This window comes from Ambystoma mexicanum, chromosome 4q (assembly GCF_040938575.1).
Source record: "Ambystoma mexicanum isolate Mex_15411 chromosome 4q, UKY_AmexF1_1, whole genome shotgun sequence".
Taxonomy (NCBI): Eukaryota; Metazoa; Chordata; class Amphibia; order Caudata; family Ambystomatidae; genus Ambystoma; species Ambystoma mexicanum.
Window position 1 is genome coordinate 443,631,557 of NC_090928.1, and position 22,922 is coordinate 443,654,478.

Genomic DNA, 22,922 nt, shown 5'->3' on the forward strand with positions numbered 1-22,922 from the left:
TGTGTGTGTAGAGCGGCAGCCTCGGGGGGACTGTCATCAAAATTAGCCCAAACTACCCCAACACCCCAGACATCTGTAATTCCATACGGGGAGAAGCCCAATTGTGTGTCAAAATAGCCCAATTGTGTTGGGGGGGGCAAGCAAAATAGCCCAACATTGCAATCTTACAAATCAATGCACAGCTGGGAAATCGAAAGCCCGGCACCTGACTTACTTCTGACAAAGTTGCTGATGGAGCAAATATTGTTAGGAGACTCCTCTTTGGTTAGTACAGCTGAGGAGTTTGAAAAAAGAAACTTTAGTGATTTGGCATTTTCGTGCTCTGCCAACAAGGTATTCTCTTTTCAGAACCCCCTTCCCTCTCTCTCTTCCGTAACAATGGTTTCAACATTTATGCCAAAACCAAAAAAAAGACCACAAGCGCATAATATTTTGGTAATTGAATCCTCAATATCAATTAACTTTGAAACACCAATCTTCACAAACCTATAATAAGTATTGTTATAGGTTCTTTTCTGTACGAAAAATAGAATTTAAGGGAAGAAGCTTGCACTTTTCATTGGCAGGGACCTTGCCAAATGATCTTTACATACTTTACATTTGGGATTTGTGGGTCTTGTTAAACCCTCCAGCTGCATTTTCTCTAAATAAGTTTACTGTGCTCCACTCAAATGTAGCCATCAATAAATAGAACTGCTTGGTAATTGGCTTTTCTTTAATGATAGATCTGCATTGTGTTATTGAGATGACAGTCAATTGTAAAGTGTTTATTTCTTACCCTTCTCCTAACATTTCCTTTCCGCTCAATTCTTCTGTCTTCATTTGTGGATCCATCCCACCACTCACCACAATGCCTCTGCAAAAGAGTTAAAACATTTCAAGAGTTAAAAATTATTTCATTAAAAACATGTTGGAAATTAAAATATTGCTGATATGATTACGTCCGAAAATCTAAATTTCTTGGCCATTACGGAAACTTGGCTGCATTCTGCAGCAGGTCCCTCCCTTTCTCTGGCAGTCCCTGATAATTATTCTATCATCAGATGTGACAGGGAAACTAATAAAGCTAAGGGCGGCGGATTAGCTATCATTTTCAAAAACTTGCCTGGTATTTAGGGTGATCCCTAACATTCAAATACCATCCACAGAACTTCTTGCCTGTAAACTCCCTATATCACCCAATCAAACGGCCACAGTTTTCCTTATCTATAGGCCCCCAGGTCCTACTTCGTCATTCAGTGAGGATATCTCTGCCATTCTTGCCTCTAACACTAAGCCCAATTCTCAAGTCCTCTTACTTGGTGACCTTAACCTTGGTTATCAAGATGCGAATGACTCTAAAGCGACTGATCTCGCGAACATGTTAACAGACTTTGGACTCACCCAACACATCACAGTTGCTACTCACATTAAGGGCTGGACCCTTGATTGGATTGCCGACATGAATTGCTCTTTCAATTTGATCTCTGTAACTCCATGTCCGTGGTCTGACCATTATCAAATAATCTTCGAATTACACTTCTCGTATCATTCTATGAAACCTAATATTGCCCCATCTATCATAACACGGAACAAAAAGGACATTACCTCAGAGAAACTTCTCCCTATCATTCTTCCGTTACTTAATACAGCAGTATCCTCCTGTTCTGATCCCACAGTCCTAGTGGACGCCTGCAACCAAGCCATGTTAAAAGCTCTTAACATTATTGCACTGTTAAAGGCACATAAACAAAAACCTCGACTTCATTTGAACTCTTGGTTTACTCCACAACTTAGAGACCTGCGTAAAGATAAAAGAAAAACTGAGGCTCTTTGGAAAAGCTCACCTTCACTAATCAACAAGAATAACCTAGCCTTTGCTTCCTCTACTTACAAAAATGCTCTCCTCACAGCCAAAAAAGATGTTTATAACAAACGTATCCTGAATGCCCAGTCTAATACAAAGGAACTCTTCAAGATACTAAAGGAACTTGAGTCCCCGACAACCCCTTTAGATACTTGTATCCCAGACACCCTTTGGTGTACCAATATTCAAAAAGCATTGCTAGATAAAATCACCACTCTTCCATCTAAAATGAATGCCAAAAGAAGTAACCTTATTCATTCTGCCTTGAATGCTCCTCCACTTAACTTACCTACCTCAAAACCTACCTGCAAACCATTTAGCTTCTCTCCCCTCACCATGGAGGAAATAGAAAACATCATAAGGAAGTTCAAGCGTTCTAATTGCCAAGGTGATACTTACCCCGTCCCTCTTATCAAGGACGTGGCTCATGACTTGGTACCCTTCATCGCTACATTTATAAATGCCTCCTTCAGATCTGGCATTGTCTCTGATAACCTTAAGGATGCCTGGGTCATTCCATTAATCAAAAAACCTACTCTTGATCCAAGCAACCCTTCTAACTATCACCCCATCGCAACTGTGCCATTTCTCTTAAAAATCCTGGACCGTGTGGCTTATTTACACATTCAGGAATATCTTGAAGTAAAACAATTATTGGGACTTCGTCAATCTGGCTTCCGTCCGAGACATGGTACAGAAACTGCCTTGATCGACTTGAAAACTCAAATTGAGGTCCTCAAAGACAAGGGTAAGTTAGCACTCCTCCTCCTACTCGACCTCTCCACAGCCTTCGATCTTGTGGATCATAAAATCTTGTGTCACCATCTCAAAACTGCAGCTCACTTCTCAGAGGAAGCCTCTTCCTGGATCAGCTCCTTCCTGTCCAATAGGACCATGAGGGTCTTCTCCCCTCTGGCCTCTGCAGAACCAGCACCTGTCCCTTGCGGAGTCCCACAGGGGTCCTGTGTTTCCCCCACATTATATAAGGTGTTTACCAAGCCTCTTTTCGACATACTTGACTTTATGGGTGTCTCCTATACGAATTACGCTGCCGACACCCAGATACTCATTCCACTCACTGGTGACTATATTGCTGACACGAGAGCTCTTAATGAAATCTACGCAGTCATCCAGGCCTGGATGGCACATCATGGGCTCTGCCTTAATGATGAAAAAACGGAGTTATTGATCCTCGGCTCGCATGCCAAATTGGCTAAACTTGATTCTGTGTACAATTCCTTCACTATTGATAGTAATAACATTAAGTTTCCAAAGCAACAAAAACTCTTGGCATTTATCTGGACTCAACACTTTCACATACCAGACAAACTAACGCAGTGGTGTCTGCGTCGGCCTACACATGTAAGTTGATTACTGCATGCAGACCGTTTCTGACTACCGAAAATCGTATCATCCTTGCTAGAACTTTAATAATGGCAAACATTGATTATTGCAACCCCCTGTATCTAGGCACTAGCCAAAGAAACATTGTTAAGTTACAAGTCACCCAGAATAATGCCATCAGTGCTGCCCTCAACATTCTTAGGCATCTTCACATTTCCGAAACTAGACACAGCCTACATTGGCTACCGGTAGTACAAAGAATCTCCTTGAAAACACTAGCCTTAACCTTTAAGGCTCAGAACAATCTAGCGCCAGAATACCTGGCCAACCGATTCTCTCGTCACTCTGCTAATAAACCTTTGAGGTCATCTTATGTGCACACCCTGGCCATACCTAGCTTCAAACAGCGGGTGGAGCAAATTTCCCAGTCCTCGCCTCCAAACTCTGGAACACTATACCCATTGCTCTTAGAACAGAACCGGCCTTCCTTGCCTTCAAAAACAATGCCAAACTCTGGTTTTTCGCATGCGACACACCTCACTCCAGTTAACAGCTATACACCGATCAAATACCCGTAATCCACCCACCATTAGCTCTTCTCTACATCCTGTGGATCACCCATGCACTACCATCACCTTTACTGTCTTGATCCACTATGTATTGCTGTACCATATCATTCTTGCAACTGATTTTCTGCTGTATCTTATGTATGTAACTACCTTCTTGAAACATGTATGTAACCATCCTGTTGAAACAGTGCGCCCGAATGCCCCAGGGCAAGGTGCGCAATACAAATAAATAAATACAAATAAATACAAAAATAGCGAGAATTACATTTATTGAATGTAATCAAGGCTATCCCGTTGTTAGGCATGTCCTGAAGGAGAGGTAATTTGAATACATCAGACTCTTAACATCGTAACTAGAAATGGAATTGAATGGAAGCATACCAACATATATATATCATTTTTTTCAATTTATTTTGTTCAGGACAGCCTGAAAAATGTATCGAAAGCTTCCATCATTCGTTAATTTATCTGCAGCTTCATTTTGACTAAATCTTCTTACTTCCAGTATAAAGAGCGTGTTTGGGTATCTTGTAACTGTTAGGGGAGAGTCCATCAAGGCTTTGCAACTATCGCCGTCGGCTGAGTCCATTTGGGTTCTACTGTGGGAGAGGGGGTGCTATTTCCCAGCTGTTTGAAAGTTGCCTCAACTATGTTCACCATAGCCACCGACCACCTGGTGGATTCCCCTGATATCAGTCTATTCCATAGCTTGTTTTCTTCGAACATCCATGGCTTTTCTAACAAGGGTAGTAGGTAAGTTGTTCTGTTCTGTTTATTGTTTTCGCAGTTAAGTATTAAGTGCTTTAGAGTTTCTATCGATGCCGGCTTTTTGCATAAACGGCATTTCTTTTTGTTTGAGGCGGATCTAATCGTGAGTATTTCTTGATTCGGTAACAAGTTTAGTGTCGCTTTCAAGAGCAAGTTTCTTTTTCTTTTGTCAGGAAATGTTTTGCAATACTTGATTGGAGATTTTACTTTGTTAAAAGTCAGAGGGAGGTGAGTAAGGAGTTTGTTGTTTGTTGCGAGATCGAGTGTTCGTATCCAATCCGTCATAATTATTTTTTTCTTGATTCTGTCAGGGTTTTCTTTCAGCTCTTTTTCCATTTTGTCAGGGCTGCACATTTGGCATTGTCCAACTCCTCTTTGATAATGGCAAAGGCTGGCAGGGGCTCGCCCAAGAAGGATTTTCTGAAGAAATTCATGGCTGCTTGATCTACCATGGATTCAAGGGATACTAGGCCCAACTCCCTTCTGATTGCCGCCATCGAGGTTGATTTGGGGACTCCCAGAACTGATTTCCAAATTAGGCCTTCTAGTTTGGTCCAAATGTTAGTTGGAATTGAGAGCGAGACATCCGTTCCATAGATCAGTGCGGGGATAACTTTGCCCTTGTAGAAGTTTATCATGGGTGTCAAGGAGAATTTGCCGAACCTTTTATCGACCAGGCGCGTTTGCGCTGTTAACCTTTTAGCTTTGTCCCATAGGGTCTGTTGCATTGCTAGGGATGTGATGTGCTGTCCAGGTCAACTCCCAAGTATCTGATTGATTTAACTGATTCCCAGTTTTTTGTTTTCCAGGAACCAGACTGGTTGCTTCGATTTTTTGTTCTGGGCTTTTTCGATCGTCAAAACTTTGGTTTTGTTTTTGTTGATGACAAGGACATTGTGTGCGATATATTTTATATTTAGCCAGGTTGTTTAGTTTCCTCTGGAGGCCGATTATAGTTTGGTCGATTAGGATAATGTCATCAGCGTATAACAGTCTTAGTATGGTTGTATTGCCTAGTTTTGGCGGAAAGCACCTGGTTTCGGTTTCAGAGTGTTGGAAGTCACTTAGGAACGAGATGAAAAGGGTTGGTGCCAGGGGGCTGCCTTGTTTGACCCCACGTGAAATCTTGATCTCTTCGGACAAGGTTCCTTCTTGGCTGAGTTTAACTCTTACTGTGTTGTCCGCGTGAAGTGCTTTTATCGGCTCCAGAACTGGTGGTGGGCAATTCCAAGCCTGAAGTTTGGCCCACAGTAGGTTGCGGTCGATTTTGTCAAAAGCCTTGGATAGGTCGATGAAGGCTAGGTGGATCTTTGGGGCCCCTTCCTTTACCTTGGCCGTTAAGATGTTGATGATCATGATATTTACCGCGGTGGATCCTTTTTTTTGGAAACCCGTTTGGAGGTTGTCTCTGAATTGGGCACTTTTTTCCCATACTCGGAAGTTGTCCAAAAGGAGGGACGCGTAGAGTTTGCCAATGACGTCTAGTAAGGCGATAGGCCTGTAGTTCGCCGGGTCTTCGGCAGCCCTTTTTGTAGACTGGTACTATTACGGCTTTCAGCCACGGTTCAGGGATTTCCTTTGTGTTTTCACATTCTTCAAAGATTTTACTTATCACCTCTGACCACTGGGTGGGAAATTGTTTTAGTATTGCGTTTGTAAGGCCGTCCGGGCCAGGAGCTCTCGAAGACTTTAACTTCGTGATTTTTGATTCCATGTCTTCTTGGTTTGTTACGTTTACCCACTTTGTGCTCGTGTTTGCTGGTCTGAGCGGAGTGGAATTTTTGGCCTCTTCGAATTCCGACGTTAAGTAGGTTATCCATTTCTCCTCCGCGACCGCGCTACACAAAGGCGTGGAAGGGCAGTCTTCTTCAGCAGTGACCAAAATGCACTAGATTTTTTAGACGCCAAGCTTTTCATCATCGCCTCAGCGTCAAGATGGTATTGGAGTGCCTTGTGTTGTTTTGCCAATTCGAGTACCTTTCTCTCTCCCGGTGCCAATGCTCCCAATCTATTTGGTGTTAGATTTGTTTGCTCTTCTTTTCAGGCAGGGGCTCAATTTTCTTTGTTTAACCACTTCTTCGTTAAAAGCGTGGAGTGGCTGTGTGGGTTTATGAGATTTTCGCCAGGGTTTTTTGTAGAGCACTAGGAAAGGGGTGTAGTCCGGTCGTTCTTTAAGGTTTTTCTTTTTATTCGACCTAAGTTTGGTGTCCCATGCCAGCTTAAATTTCCGAATGTAGTTTTCCGTGAGCCTTAGTCGGGAGCTCTGGCTGCTGGCTTCTGTTTCTAGGGGGTATGTTAATTTTGATGTTCTCGATCCCTTCCACAAGCATGTGATCAAGTTATGGTGACAATTGCTGGTTCTTTCGACTCTGAACTTCGTTATGCAATCGATCAGCCCTGACGAGATACAGATGTGGTCAATTGTAGCTTTCGACTCTCCGCGCTCCCAAGTTGGAATATTTGTTTGGTTTGGGAACAGGGTGGCGATGTTTTGAATGTCTCTTTCAGCGATGAGCTCTTGCCACGCTTTTCCTCGTTTCCTGGTGTTGTCTGGAGTTCGGGAGTTTGGGTTTTTGAGGTCGCTGTAGCTGGCGTTTAGGTCGCCGCAGATGATGATGTCGATTTCCTTGAAAGCCTCGTAGAGTTGGGCGATCGTGCTTCCCATGTTTGAGCAAAATGTTTCCGTTGACATGCGCTGGGGGTTCCAGTAGCAGTTGATAATAGCTAACTTTTTAGAGCTCCCTCCGCCTTGTTTGTTTCCTTGATGGGACCAAGTGGTCAAGGACACCAACATTTTGTAAGCTTCCTTCCATTTCTTCGGTTCTTCGAGACCCAGACCTATTTTAAAAGCCGTCAATAGGCCGGCTGATAGTCTTCCCAGAAGGCCTTTTACTGCTGGAGAGATTTGTACGGTGAAGCCGTCGAGTGTTGGTTTGGCCATTAGCCATGTCTCCTGTAGGCACAATATGTCAAAGCTGCCAAGGTTTACGTCGCTCAACTGGGTAAGGTGTGCGTGCCCTCGGGTGTTCCATGATCCCAGGCAGAAATCTAGGAATCATATTAATCGATTTTTGCCAATTTTTGAGATGATCTAAAACCAGCATTTCATCTGATTGCATTTCATCTGGAATCTCTGTCTGAAGCTAACCTGCGTTCCTCGCATCAATTGTTTTCAGCCTTTCCTTCATTCCGGCTAGCGGTGCATTATTCTGAGCTCCGTTTGCTTGAAGATCTGAGCAGTTCGTGCACCGCTCGCTACTTTCTTGTCTCCTCGTTCCCGCCGCCTCCAATTCAGGAAATCAGGCAGCGGGAGCATTGACTCTGTAATTCAGTTACGCGGCCACCTTTTGAACTTCTGCTTGCTTGTGCGTGCGTTAACAGCTGCCAGTTACGCAGCAGTTTTCCTTGGATTTGTTTCGTTGCCACAGGTGTTTCTTGTGGGGACTGAATATAACAACTTTTCTGAACACGTTTACGGCTGTGTGTGTCTCCAGTCCATTTACCAATGCGGCGGCTCCTCTGAAACGTGTTTTCATTCTGCATGTGTTACCAGGAAGCACTCAAGGCGGCAACCTTTTTGGATTCTGTTCACCAACTGTCCAGTGCTCCATTTCAGCAGTATTTCTTGGAGTTTCTGACTACCGCTGCAATCCAGGACTATCTGAAACCCAAGTTGGTGTTTAACTGTTGCTCCACGCCCTTTCCAGTGATTCCTCTTCTCTACCTTCAAGCTGTTGTCCGGTTTGCAAGGGATCCAGAAGTTACTCTCATCACCTTGTTAAAACTTCAAAATAAAGCATTGGCGTTATTATCACTTGATCCTAGGTGTTTGAAGAGTGTGGCTTCTGGATGCAAACCGGTGGATATTTTTTGCGATCCAAAATGTCCAAAAACTTGAAAATATCAAGTATGTCTCTGACTTTGAAATCCACACCTAAAAATATCACGAAAGTCAATATTTTGAAGAGAAAAGTGCGTAATCAATCCTTAGACACTGTCAATAAGAAATCCTGCGAAGGAGATATTTGCGACTTCTGCAAAGTGAAGAAGCTTAATAGTGAGAAGACCATTGACACTCATGATACTTCCATAACGGACACACAACTCAGAACGGCTGTGGAGCAAATAACAACAGACAAGGAACACATGCCGGTAAATCTGACAAGTGTCCACACTCCTCAACATAAACCTGAGAAATATGAAGTTATTAAAACTGTGTTACTGGATGTATGTCCAATTCCAAGTCAGTCAGAAGTGTCAGTCATTCTGATTGAAGATCAGGTTCAGTCTGACAATGCAAATGGAAAAGTATCAAACCCACCTAATCATTTAGAGATTGATAATGTCTCTGATGGTTTAAAAGATGAGAGAAAAAAGAGCATCCCATCAGTATCAAGGAACAGTCAGTCACAACATGGTGAACAAGGGTCGATCTTGAATCCTGATTACCTGTGCAACGAGGAAAAAGTTATAACAACCAGACCGGTTGTTATCGACCTAGAAGAGAGAGAAGAAGGGTCGAGTTTACTTTTGGATGAACTGTCAGCCATAGCTTCGTCATCTATGATTTCGGATCAGAATAACAGTCTGTACAAATCGCCAAGCTTATATGACAATTCGGAAAATACTCTACACATGTCCTTAGCTGGATTAGTAAATGAAGAGAAAGTGCCTTCTTCCCTTAACAACAACAAGTCTCCATGTGCAAGATCAGCACAGGAACCGCTATCACAATATAATTTGTTGGAAATTACTCTTAATTCAATGCATATGACAATAGTCACATTAACAAAGCTCTTTGAATCTTTGGACTCCACATTACTAACACAAGCCAAGCAACTGGATCAACTAGTTACATGGATGAATAATTTGACGTCTAATCCAGCTTTTGTGCCTAGGAGTCCAGATAAACTTATTTTTACTGCTGCGTCTAAAGCAAAGGCGTATCCCTTATTACCGGAAATTAATCATGTGATTGAAGAAGTACTTCCTCAAGAGTCTTTACATAAATCCGTCCTGATTATTGAAAATGTGGCTGAACAATCGCAAGACCAGATTCAGGACGCTGTATGCATACCTGCCCAGCAAAAGGATGACACACCTTCCATTGCGCATACACAAACGAACAATGGCAAGTCAACTTCTGCTATAAAAGACAAGAAGTCTTCAGAGATTCCTAACACAGTAATGTATAATCTGTTTCAAAATACCAACCTAACGAAAGACAAAACCCAAGATTTTGGCTCAAATCGCAAAAAAAACAAAAACCAGGAACGACTGGCAGTACGTTCGAGAGTCAATATTAAACACCTAATCAAACGGCTCATTCCGAAAATGAAAGACAACTCAAGGACATCAAATAACAAGGCCGCCAAAAACTTCAAAAGTAAAAGTATTGACTTACCATCTGAAATCTCAGACAATATCGACAAAGACTATGCACTGTTGAATCAACTGATTGCCACCATAGAAGGTAACGACTTGACCAATGAAAAAATAAAAAAAAGGTGTGCGAATCGATCCAGTGATGGTTCAACTACTGACTCAAGATGCTCAAGTTCAATCTTTAATAACTCAACAAGCAAGCCTCACCCAGGTGTTGATCCCCTGCAACCCAATTCCTACAACACAGGTGGCTGGTGGCCCATCCCAGGGTGGCTGCTCTAAACGAGTTGCACTGAACAGTGCCAACCAAGACGGAGAGAATTTTACAATACTGGCTGATATTAGATCTCAGATTGAGAATTCGATAAAGAACTATCTTGAACTGCAACAATCAATGAAAAGCACATTACAGCCAAAAAACAATCGGCTGACTGTGCCAATACCTACTATAAGCTCTTTTAATGTGAACTCTCAATCTTTAAAACAAGATCAAGCCACTCAAGAATTCCAACAAGTCCGAGCAACTCAACAGTCTCAACTCGTCTTGTATCACCAATCAGTGCAGCAGTTATTACCAAGCTCTATCCAAAATTCCAATTTAGAGCTTGACACACCTGATGAGGGAAGAAACCATCTTCATTTGCAAGAGTCCATTACTCAACAGGAGATGACTGCCAAATCTAACAGTCATCATCTCCAAGGCAATTGTGAAAGACAACATCTTGACATATGCGAGAAACAGCATTCAAAAGCAGCTAATATTGATATGCAAATAGCGAAAGCAATTGAAAATTACTTTAGTTTGAACATGAAGCAACCATCACTGCCTAATAAATCAACAACAGAAGTGGTTCGAGATCTTGCCATAACTAAACAGCAAGAATCTGGAAAAAGACAGGAACCGGCTATTCAGAAAGAGAATAGTGTCAGGAGTGGTATTGGAACTAAGGTAATAAATAAACAAAAATGGAATAATCATCATAGACTGATCTTCAAATGTCGACCTGCTCCATATCCGGACTATGTACTCAATCAATCGAGTATTCTAGCAATCTGTGAAGATATCGATGCTCTTCATGACATCACCTCAATTGATATCGCTCAAGTCGAATTTCTCAAAGATCATGATCACTCTATGGTGAGACTTTGGCTTCCTTCAAATCTGATAAGAAATGCGTTATGGCAAGCCCGAATGGATCTATTTGCCTTGGGATTTGTGTTAGCCAGAGATCCCATGTGCTTAGACGCAAAAGGGAACATAACCCTAGAATCAAAAAATAACTATATGGAACAACATGACCAGGAAAACTTTATCCATTCTACAGACATCACTAACACAAATTCAGCCAGAATCTTTCAAGCTTCGACCTATGAGGAAGAAGCAAAATCATAACAAAGAAATGAATCAAGTACAGTATCCTTAATCAGCTGGAATACATGTGGCCACAGCCATCTACTAGGCCACAGTGCAGATGTCTTACTACCTGATGACATTGTATTGCTGCAAGAAACATGGCTAACCAAAAGACCTACGTGGGAGGAGCATACTGTTATATTAAATCCAGCTATCTCAAGGCAGTCCGGAAGACCATCTTCAGGGCTGATGATAATCATTAAGAACCATAAGAACTGGAGTCTATGTGACTGGGCCTCCCCAAATCCCTATCTGCAATTGGTCAGATTGAATATGGGAGGTAGTGTTATTGCATTACTCAACATCTATCGGAATCCGAAAGGCATTGGGGATGATGATTTCTTTTTGGAGCTGGAACTCCTTTTGAACTTAATCTCAGACGCATCCGATATCACCTCAATTATCGTAGCCGGAGATTTAAATTTGCAGCTTCTACCTAATCACAACTTGAAATACAACCTCACTTGTGTAAGATTGAAGACCCTAATGAAAACTCGGAAACTGGTCATGTGCAATGTTTCAATATCTGGCGATACAGACCCCAAAATTACCTGGTGTAGAGGAATAGCGTCCTCTATAATTGATTATGTTTTTGTGGACTCACTTAACTTCTATAAGGCGGTTATTTTTCAAATTCTGCCGCAAACAAGCAGTGATCATAATGTCCTGAACTTAAAATGGAATGTCAAAATGAATGTGCAAAATGTCAACCAAAAATTTGATCATTTAGTGTCAACCAACAATGCCCGTTCAAGGCTGGTTTGGAATGGGAAGAACTTGGCTGAATACTGTACAACAATTAAAGCGAACATACATAGTGATTACACAGCACATCTTCATCTGTTTGAAGTTGTTTACAAGAATCGCAAACTTGACTTTGTAAAACCTAAGCACCAAAGCGACCTGATAGTACAACAAAAAAAAACAACTTTAAGGAAAAATAGAAAGGCAATTCTACTTTCTAACTGTGTTGATAAATATCAGAAGGTAAAGTCACTCAATTGCCAGTATACTAACTGGCTGAAAGGACATTGCTGTGTCATGTACCAAAAAGATGGGGAATCCATGTTGCATAACAGTATGAATAATCTGCTCAATGACGCCTTGAATTCAACACAAAAGGCAGCTCAAATAAATGGAGTGAGCGAAAATCAATGGATTAATCACTTCACTAACATGTATCAGAAAGAACTGTGGCAACCAAGTAATGTCGCTAGACAGAACTCCAACTATGTTGGGCTCAAAATTGAAGAAGAGGATGCACTCTTCTATATAAAAAAGCTCTCAAATTCACGTGCACCTGGGCCGGATGGTATGAACAACTTTATGTTCAAACAAGCTCCGACACAATGGGCCAAGGTCTTGACGTTAATCTTTAATCAAATCATCAATAATGTCACCATTCTAGCTTCATGGAAAACGGCCATTATTATACCAATCTTTAAAAAAGGAGACCACTCACTACCAAAGAACTATAGGCCCATCTCACTACTAGATGCCTCGGGCAAGTTATTTTCAAAATTCATCTTAAGAGACTTTAACAAATGGACACTTGAGGCAGATGTTAGAGATCCCTTTCAAACCAGATTTGTAGCCGGTACGGGAACTTCCATTAACCTGCTCACGTTAACAGCCATCATTGAGCACCACAAAGTAATTAAACAACCACTATATTTTATCTATATAGATCTACGAGCCGCGTTTGACTCTGTGTCACGTGAGCTACTAGTTTAAAAGCTAACTCGATTAGGATGTCAAAGTTACATTATACATCTTATAGAAGATTTGCACACAAATAACTCTATACAAATCCGTCTCACACATGAGGGAAAACTATCTCAACCTATTAAAACATTTCGTGGAGTGAGACAAGGGTGTACCCTAGCATCAGTCTGATGTGGGACTCACCCACATCAGAAATTTTTTTATTTCTGATGTGGGTGAGTCCTTTAAAAATATTCTCATTGATCCACCGAAACTAAACAACAAGGCCATCCCTTTCCTGATGTATGCGGATGATTTGGTGATTATATCTAAAACACCGAAGGGCCTCCAAAAGTTGCTGGATGCAATTATCAATTACACTAATGCTAACCATCTAAGCATTAATCGTGAGAAAACAAAAGTGATGATTTTCAATGCCAATCGCAAAACATCTAGAGCAACTATCAATTGGAATATCGAGGGAGAAAATCTCCAAATAGTAAGCCATTACACCTATTTGGGTGCCCAAATATTCTCAAAAGATCAAGCCACGGTATACAAACAACAACAACAAGACAAGGTGATCACTTTTATTCAGCAATCCAAAATAATTTTAAGGAAATACAGAAAGTTCACATTGTCCCCGGCTTTGTCGTTCTATAATCAAAAAGTTTCACCAATTTTGTTATATTCATCAGAATCGAGACCGGTCATGACTGACAAATTTTGGAACTCCTTGGAATCAAAGTTTTGGCGCAGTGACCTCCAGCTGCCATCATCAACGCCATTAGTCATCATTAGACATGAATTGGGCCTCATTTGTCTTACACTCTAGATATATATGGCTAATAAAAGCGTTGTTCCGGAAATGCTTATTGGCGTGGAAAGCTACAACGGTCTTGGGAATACTGTCTAATTACATCTTTGGCTCTAAAGACAGCTTTATAAAAAAATGGCGAAACTTAGTTATTGATACGTTGGCTTTGATTGATGTTTCTCTCTCTAGCTTACTTCAAAACCCAGACCACATCAAAACAAGACTATTTGGAATGGATTGGAATAACACCAGAGACAAATGCACAAAGTATAGTGATCATGATCCTACAACCTTCACATTCAAGAAGCACTCGTTTCCAGAACGCTATCTGATTAAATCTCCATCTACCAAATATCGGAATGAGCTATTACGGCTAAGACTCAATCTTTGGCCAACGAGACAGGTGTTGGCCCGTCGCAATCTTATCAACAAAGAGCAAGCGTTCTGTAGATTTTGTCAACACCAAGACACCAGTGAAACTCTGAGACATCTACTTACCGAATGTGAATTTCTTGTACATTCTCGTGTCAAATACTTTAAACACCTAACTGAACCATTTGGGGTTACAACATCTGACGTACTATGGAGAACTATATATTCTGGGATTTCAACAGCTGTGTCAATTGGGGCACTGGCTTTTCTAAAGGAACTGAAGCTTGAACAAGTCCAAGCAGAATAACAGTATAATTATCATAGTATTGAACAAAAAAAGTGTTTCCAGAATAATGTTTGACCCCTCATCAAAAAGATACATATAATTTTGTTCTGTTTTGTTTTTTCACTTTTCACTTTTTTAAATTGTATATTTTAATTCATTTGTATTGAAAAGTTGTATATTTCAACTATATCAATAAACTAAAAATAAAATAAACCAGCATGGCAAATAACTTACTATCAGCGTCAGCTTTTGCTATCGGGTGGACATTTAAGGGGTCTGTCCTGGGGCCCTTGTTAAAGATCAGTAATACGTATGAACATGACCCTGATTTTGGAAATACACATGTAGACATGATGCCGTTGAATAAAACCGACAATATGGATTCCAATATTTGTAGTCCACCCTTAAATAGCACATTGGACAAATTATTTGGGCCACTAGCTCGTGAGGAACTAATCTCGCCAAAGCTTCAACAATCTTTTCATTTGTTACCCTCAGTGCCCAAGTATCTAATCTGAATGTAGTCTACAATAGCCGAAACAAAACCCAAACAGCACACATAAAGGGGGGGATGGGTGGGTGTGGATAGAGAGGGTGGAAGTGGGGTGTGTACATAGAGCGGCAGCCTTGGGAGGATTGCCGTCAAAAGTATCCCAAAATAGCCCAACACCCACGCATCTGTATTTCCAAATGGGGACAGTAGTAGGCCAATTGTGTGTGTTGAAATATCCCAATTGTGTGGGGGAGGACAGCAGAAAATAGCCCAATATTCCAACCTTACAAATCAATACACAGCTGGGAAATGGAAAGCCCGGCAACTTACTTTCTTTGCACAAAGCTGCAGTCTGAGCAAATATTGTTAGGAATCTCCTCTTTGGGTAGTACAGCTGAGGAGTTTGAAAAAATAAACTTAAGTGATTTGGCATTTTTGTACTCTGCCAACAAGATATTCTCAGTTCAGGACCCCCCTTCCCTCTCTCTCTTCTGTAACAATGGTTTCAGCGTTTTTGCCAAAACCAAAAAAAGACCACAAGCGCATCATATTTTGGTAATTGAATCCTCAATAGCAATTAACTTTGAAACACCAATCTTCACAAACCTATAATAAGTACTGTCATAGGTTCTTTTCTGTAAGAAGAAATGGAATTTAAGGAAAAAGCTTGCACTTTTCATTGGCAGGGACCTTGCCAAATGATCTTTACATTCTTTACATTTGGGATTTGTGGGTCTTGTTGAACCCTCAAGCTGCATTTTCTCTAAATAAGTTTACTGTGCTCTACTCAAATGTAGCCATCAATAAATAGAATTGCTTGGTAATTGTTTTTTCTTTAATGATAGATCTGGATTGTGTTATTGAGATGACAGTCAATTGTAAAGTGTTTATTTCTTACCCTTCTCCTAACATTTCCTTTCCGCTCAATTCTTCTGTCTTCATTTTTGGATCCATCCCACCACTCACCACAATGTCTCTGCAAAAGAGTTAAAACATATCAACAGTTAAAAATTCTTTCATTAAAAACATGTTGGAAATTAAAATATTGCTGATATGATTACATCCGAAAATCTCGATTTCTTGGCCATTACGGAAACTTGGTTGCATTCTGCAGCAGGTACTTTCCTATCTCTGGCTGTCCCTGATAATTATTCTATCATCAGACGTGACAGGGAAACTAATGAAGCTAAGGGCGGCGGATTAGCTATCATCTTCAAAAGCTCCCTGGAACTTAGGGTGATCCCTAACATTCAAATACCATCCGCAGAACTTCTCGCCTGTAAACTCCCAATATCACCCAATCAAACAGCCACAGTTTTCCTTATAGGTAGGCCCCCGGGTCCTACTTCATCATTTAGTGAGGATATCTCTGCCATTCTTGCCTCTAACATTAAGTCCAATTCTCCAGTCCTCTTACTTGGTGACCTTAACCTTGGTTATCAAGATGCAAACGACTCTAAAGCGACTGATCTCGCGAACACGTTAACAGACTTTGGACTCACCCAACACATCACAGTTCCTACTCACATTAAAGGCCGGTCCTTTGATTGGATTGCCGACATGAATTGCTCTTTCAATTTCTGTAACTCCATGTCCGTGGTCTGACCATTATCAAATAATCTTCGAATTACACTCCTCGTATCATTCTATGAAACCTAATGTTGCCCCATCTATCATAACATGGAACAAAAAGGACATTACCTCAGAGAAACTTCTCCCTATCATTCTTCCGTTACTTAATACAGCAGTATCCTCCTGTTCTGATCCCACAGTCCTAGTGGACGCCTACAACCAAGCCATGTTAAAAGCTCTTAACATTATTGCACCGTTAAAGGCACGCAAACAAAAACCGCGACTTCATTGAACTCTTGGTTTACTCCACAACTTAGTGACCTGCTTAAAGTTAAAATAAAGGCTGAAGCTCTTTGGAAAAGCTCACCTTCACTAATCAACAAGAATAACCTAGCCTTTGCTTCCTCTACTTACAAAAATGCTCTCCTCACAGCCAAAAAAGATGTTTATAACAAACGTATCCTGAATACCCAGTCTAATACAAAGGAACTCTTCAAGATACTAAAGGAACATGAGTCCCCGACAACCCCTTTAGATACTTGTATCCCAGACACCCTTTGGTGTACCAATATTCAAAAAGCCTTGCTAGATAAAATCATCACTCTTCAATCTAAAATGAATGCCAAAAGAAGTAACCTTATTGATTCTGCCTTGAATGCTCCTCCACTTAACTTACCTACCTCAACACCTACCTGCAAACTATTTAGCTTCTCTCCCCTCACCATGGAGGAAGTAGAAAACATCATAAGGAAGCTCAAGCCTTCTAATTGCCAAGGTGATACTTACCCCGCCTCTATTATCAAGGACGTGGCTCATGACTTGGTACCTTTCATCACTACATTTATAAATGCCTCCTTCAGATCTGGCATTGTCCCTGATAACCTTAAGGATGCCTGGGTCATTCCATTAATCAAAAAACCTACTCTTGATCCAAGCAACCCTTCTAACTATCGCCCCATCACAACTGTGCCATTTCTCTTAAAAATCTTGGACCATGCGGCCTGTTTACAAATTCAGGAATATCTTGAAGTAAAACAATTATTGGGACTTCGTCAATCTGGCTTCCGCCCGAGACATGGTACAGAAACTGCCTTGATCGACTTGAAAACTCAAATTGAGGTCCTCAAAGACAAGGGTAAGTTAGCACTCCTCCTCCTACTCGACCTCTCCGCAGCCTTCGATCTTGTGGATCATAAAATCTCGTGTCACCATCTCAACTGCGGCTCAATTCTCAGAGGAAGCCTCTTCCTGGATCAGCTCCTTCCTGTCCAATAACCATGAGGGTCTTCTCCCCTCTGGCCTCTGCAGAACCTGTCCCTTCCGGAGTCCCACAGGGATCCTGTGTTTCCCCCACGTTATATAACGTGTTTACCAAGCCTCTTTTCGACATACTTGACTATCTGGGTGTCTCCTATACGAATTACGCTGACGACACCCAGATACTCATTCCACTCACTGGTGACTATATTGCTGACACGAGAGCTCTTAATGAAATCTACGCAGTCATCCAGGCCTGGATGGCACATCATGGGCTCTGCCTTAATGATGAAAAAACAGAGTTATTGATCCTCTGCTCGCATGCCAAATTGGCTAAATTTGATTCTGCGTACAATTCCTTCACTATTGATGGTAATAACATTAAAGTTTCCAAAGGAACAAAAACTCTTGCCATTTATCTGGACTCAACACTTTCGCTTACCAGACAAACTAATGCAGTGGTGTCTACGTCGGCCTACACATGTAAATTGATTACTGCGTGCAGACCGTTTCTGACTACCGAAAATCGTATCATCCTTGCTACAACTTTAAAAATGGCAAAAATTGACTATTGCAACACCCTGTATCTAGGCACTAGCCAAAGAAACATTGATAAGTTACAAGTCACCCAAAATAATGCCATCAGTGCTGCCCTCAACATTCCTAGGCATCTTCACCATTTCCGAAACTAGACGCAGCCTACATTGGCTACCGGTTGTACACAGAATCTCCTTGAAAACACTAGCCTTAACCTTTAAGGCTCAGAACAATCTAGCGCCAGAATACCTGGCCAACCGATTCTCTCGTCACTCTGCTAATAGACCTTTGAGGTCAGCTTATGTGCACACCCTGGCCATACTTAGCTTCAAACTGCAAACAGCGGGTGGAGCAAATTTCCCAGTCCTCGCCTCCAAACTCTGGAACACTATACCCATTGCTCTTAGAACAGAACCGGCCTTCCTTGCCTTCAAAAGCAATGCCAAACTCTGGTTTTTCGCATGCGACACACCTCACTCCAGTTAACAGCTATACACCGATCAAATACCCGTAATCCACCCACCATTAGCTCTTCTCTACATCCTGTGGATCACCCATGCACTACCATCACCTTTACTGTCTAGATCCACTATGTATTGCTGTACCATATCATTCTTGCAACTGATTTTCTGCTGTATCTTATGTATGTAACTACCTTCTTGAAACATGTATGTAACCATCCTGTTGAAACAGTGCCCCAGGGCAAGGTGCGCAATACAAATAAATAAATACAAATAAATACAAAAATAGCGAGAATTACATTTATTGAATGTAATCAAGGCTATCCCGTTGTTAGGCATGTCCTGAAGGAGAGGTAATTTCAATACATCAGACTCTTAACATCGTAACTAGAAATGGAATTGAATGGAATCATACCAACATATATATTTTTTTTTTCGATTTATTTTGTTCAGGACAGCCTGAAAAATGTATCGAAAGCTTCCATCATTCGTTAATTTATCTGCAGCTTCATTTTGACTAAATCTTCTTACTTCCAGTATAAAGAGCGTTTTCGGGTATCTTGTAACTTTTAGGGGAGTGTCCATCAAGGCTTTGCAACTATCGCCGTCGGCTGAGTCCATTTGGGTTCGACTGTGGGAGAGGGGGTGCTATTTCCCAGCTGTTTGAAAGTTGCCTCAACTATGTTCACCATAGCCACCGACCACCTGGTGGATTCCCCTGATATCAGTCTATTCCATAGCTCGTTTTCTTCGAACATCCATGGCTTTTCTAACAAGGGTAGTAGGTAAGTTGTTCTGTTCTGTTTATTGTTTTCGCAGTTAAGTATTAAGTGCTTTAGAGTTTCTATCGATGCCGGCTTTTTGCATAAACGGCATTTCTTTTTGCTTGAGGCGGATCTAATCGTGAGTATTTCTTGAGTCGGTAACAAGTTTAGTCTCGCTTTCAAGAGCAAGTTTCTTTTTCTTTTGTCAGGAAATGTTTTGCAATACTTGATTGGAGATTTTACTTTGTTAAAAGTCAGAGGGAGGTGAGTAAGGAGTTTGTTGTTTTTTGCGAGATTGAGTGTTCGTATCCAATCCGTCATAATTATTTTTTTCTTGATTCTGTCAGGGTTTTCTTTCAGCTCTTTGTCTGAGCACGTTATTTACAGCAGTTTCTCTCTCCTTTTTTCTTTCCATTTTGTCAGGGCTGCACATTTGTCATTGTCCAACTCCTCTTTGATAATGGCAAAGGCTGGCAGGGGCTCGTCCAGGATGGATTTTCTGAAGAAATTCATGGCTGCTTGATCTACCATGGATTCGAGGGATACTAGGCCCAACTCCCTTCTGATTGCCGCCATCGAGGTTGATTTGGGGACTCCCAGAACTGATTTCCAAATTAGGCCTTCTAGTTTGGTCCAAATGTTAGTTGGAATTGAGAGCGAGACATCCGTTCCATAGATCAGTGCGGGGATAACTTTGCCCTTGTAGAAGTTTATCGTGGGTGTCAAGGAGAATTTGCCGAACCTTTTATCGACCAGGCACGTTTGCGCTGTTAACCTTTTAGCTTTGTCCCATAGGGTCTGTTGCATTGCTAGGGATGTGAAGTGCTGTCCAGGTCAACTCCCAAGTATCTGATTGATTTAACTGATTCCCAGTTTTTCGTTTTCCAGGAACCAGACTGGTTGCTTCGATTTTTTGTCCTGGGTTTTTTTGATCGTCAAAACTTTGGTTTTGTTTTTGTTGATGACAAGGACATTTTGGGCGATATATTTTATATTTAGCCAGGTTGTTTAGTTTCCGCTGGAGGCCGATTATAGTTTGGTCGATTAGGATAATGTCATCAGCGTATAACAGTCTTGGTATGGTTGTATTGCCTAGTTTTGGCGGAAAGCACCTGGTTTCGGTTTCAGAGTGTTGGAAGTTACTCAGGAACGAGATGAAAAGGGTTGGTGCCAGGGGGCTGCCTTGTTTGACCCCACGTGAAATCTTGATCTCTTCGGACAAGGTTCCTTCTTGGCTGAGTTTAACTCTTACGGTGTTGTCCGCGTGAAGTGCTTTTATCGGCTCCAGAACTGGTGGTGGGCAATTCCAAGCCTGAAGTTTGGCCCACAGTAGGTTGCGGTCGATTTTGTCAAAAGCCTTGGATAGGTCGATGAAGGCTAGGTGGATCTTTGGGGCCCCTTCCTTTACCTTGGCCGTTAAGATGTTGATGATCATGATATTTACCGCGGTGGATCCTTTTTTTTGGAAACCCGTTGTCTCTGAATTGGGCACTTTTTTCCCATACTCGGAAGTTGTCCAAAAGGAGGGACGCATAGAGTTTGCCAATGACGTCTAGTAAGGCGATAGGCCTGTAGTTCGCCGGGTCTTCGGCAGCCCTTTTTGTAGACTGGTACTATTACGGCTTTCAGCCACGGTTCAGGGATTTCCTTTGTGTTTTCACATTCTTCAAAGATTTTACTTATCACCTCTGACCACTGGGTGGGAAATTGTTTTAGTATTGCGTTTGTAAGGCCGTCCGGGCCAGGAGCTCTCGAAGACTTTAACTTCGTGATTTTTGATTCCATGTCTTCTCGGTTTGTTACGTTTACCCACTTTGTGCTTGTGTTTGCTGGTCTGCGGAGTGGAATTTTTGGCCTCTTCGAATTCCGACGTTAAGTAGGTTATCCATTTCTCCTCCGCGACCGCGTTACACAAAGGCGTGGAAGGGTAGTCTTGTTCAGCAGTGACCAAAATGCACTAGATTTTTTAGACGCCAAGCTTTTCATCATCGCCTCAGCGTCAAGATGGTATTGGAGTGCCTTGTGTTGTTTTTGCCAGTTCGAGTACCTTTTTCTCTCCCCGTGCCAAAGCTCCCAATCTAATTTGGTGTTAGATTTGTTTGCTCTTCTTTTCAGGCAGGGGCTCAATTTTCTTTGTTTAACCACTTCTTCCTTAAAAGCGTGGAGTGGCTGTGCGGGTTTATGAGATTTTCGCCAGAGTTTTTTGTAGAGCACTAGGAAAGGGGTGTAGTCCGGTCGTTCTTTAAGGTTTTTCTTTTTATTCGACCTAAGTTTGTTGTCCCATGCCAGCTTAAATTTCCGAATGTAGTTTTCCGTGAGCCTTAGTCGGGAGCTCTGGCTGCTGGCTTCTGTTTCTAGGGGGTATGTTAATTTTGATGTTCTCGATCCCTTCTACGAGCATGTGATCAAGTTATGGTCACAATTGCTGGTTCTTTCGACTCTGAACTTCGTTTTGCAATCGATCAGCCCTGACGAGATACAGATGTGGTCAATTGTAGCTTTCGACTCTCCGCGCTCCCAAGTTCGAATATTTGTTTGGTTTGGGAACAGAGTGGCGATGTTTTGAATGTCTCTTTCAGCGATGAGCTCTTGCCACGCTTTCCCTCGTTTCCTGGTGTTGTCTGGAGTTAGGGAGTTTGGGTTTTTGAGGTCGCTGCAGCTGGCGTTTAGGTCGCCGCAGATGATGATGTCGATTTCCTTGAAAGCCTCGTAGAGTTGGGCGATCGTGCTTCCCATGTTTGAGCAAAACGTTTCCGTTGACATGTGCTGGGGGTTCCAGTAGCAGTTGATAATAGCTAACTTTTTAGAGCTCCCTCCGCCTTGTTTGTTTCCTTGATGGGACCAAGTGGTCAAGGACACCAACATTTTGTAAGCTTCCTTCCATTTCTTCGGTTCTTCCAGACCCAGACCTATTTTAAAAGTCGTCAATAGGCTGGCTGATAGTCTTCCCAGAAGGCCTTTTACCGCTGGAGAGATTTGTACGGTGAAGCCGTCGAGTGTTGGTTTGGCCATTAGCCATGTCTCCTGTAGGCACAATATGTCAAAGCTGCCAAGGTTTACGTCGCTCAGCTGGGTAAGGTGTGCGTGCCTGTCATGATCTCTGCTTCCAAAAGGTCAGGGTTTTCCCAACTCCCTTGGAAGCAGATCCATAACCCAGGTTCCGAGTGTCAACCAGTCCCAATTGGGACCTTTTGGACCCAGTCCTGGCGCCAGTGGCACCAGGCTCATAAATATGCCCAGTCCCAGCGCTGGAAGCGCCGGGCTCATAATGCTTGGGTGGACTTACCTTCAGCAGACCATGCTGCTTACTTGCCTGCCAGTTGAGCCTCTGAT

The 22,922-nt window shown here is 42.0% G+C and overlaps 1 protein-coding gene across 4 annotated transcripts in view; it reads right to left on the bottom strand.

Annotated features, from left to right (window-relative positions):
• The window catches only part of LOC138467775 (uncharacterized), a 700,943-nt gene that overhangs the window by 298,602 nt on the left and 379,419 nt on the right, over positions 1 to 22,922 (bottom strand). For all 4 annotated transcript variants that reach the window (XM_069608016.1, XM_069608015.1, XM_069608014.1 and 1 more), the window contains 2 exons: positions 15,897 to 15,974; positions 779 to 856 (listed from right to left, as the gene is read on the bottom strand). In XM_069608016.1, coding sequence (XP_069464117.1) covers positions 779 to 856; positions 15,897 to 15,974 — 156 coding nt within the window. The remainder of the gene's footprint in view (positions 1 to 778; positions 857 to 15,896; positions 15,975 to 22,922) is intronic.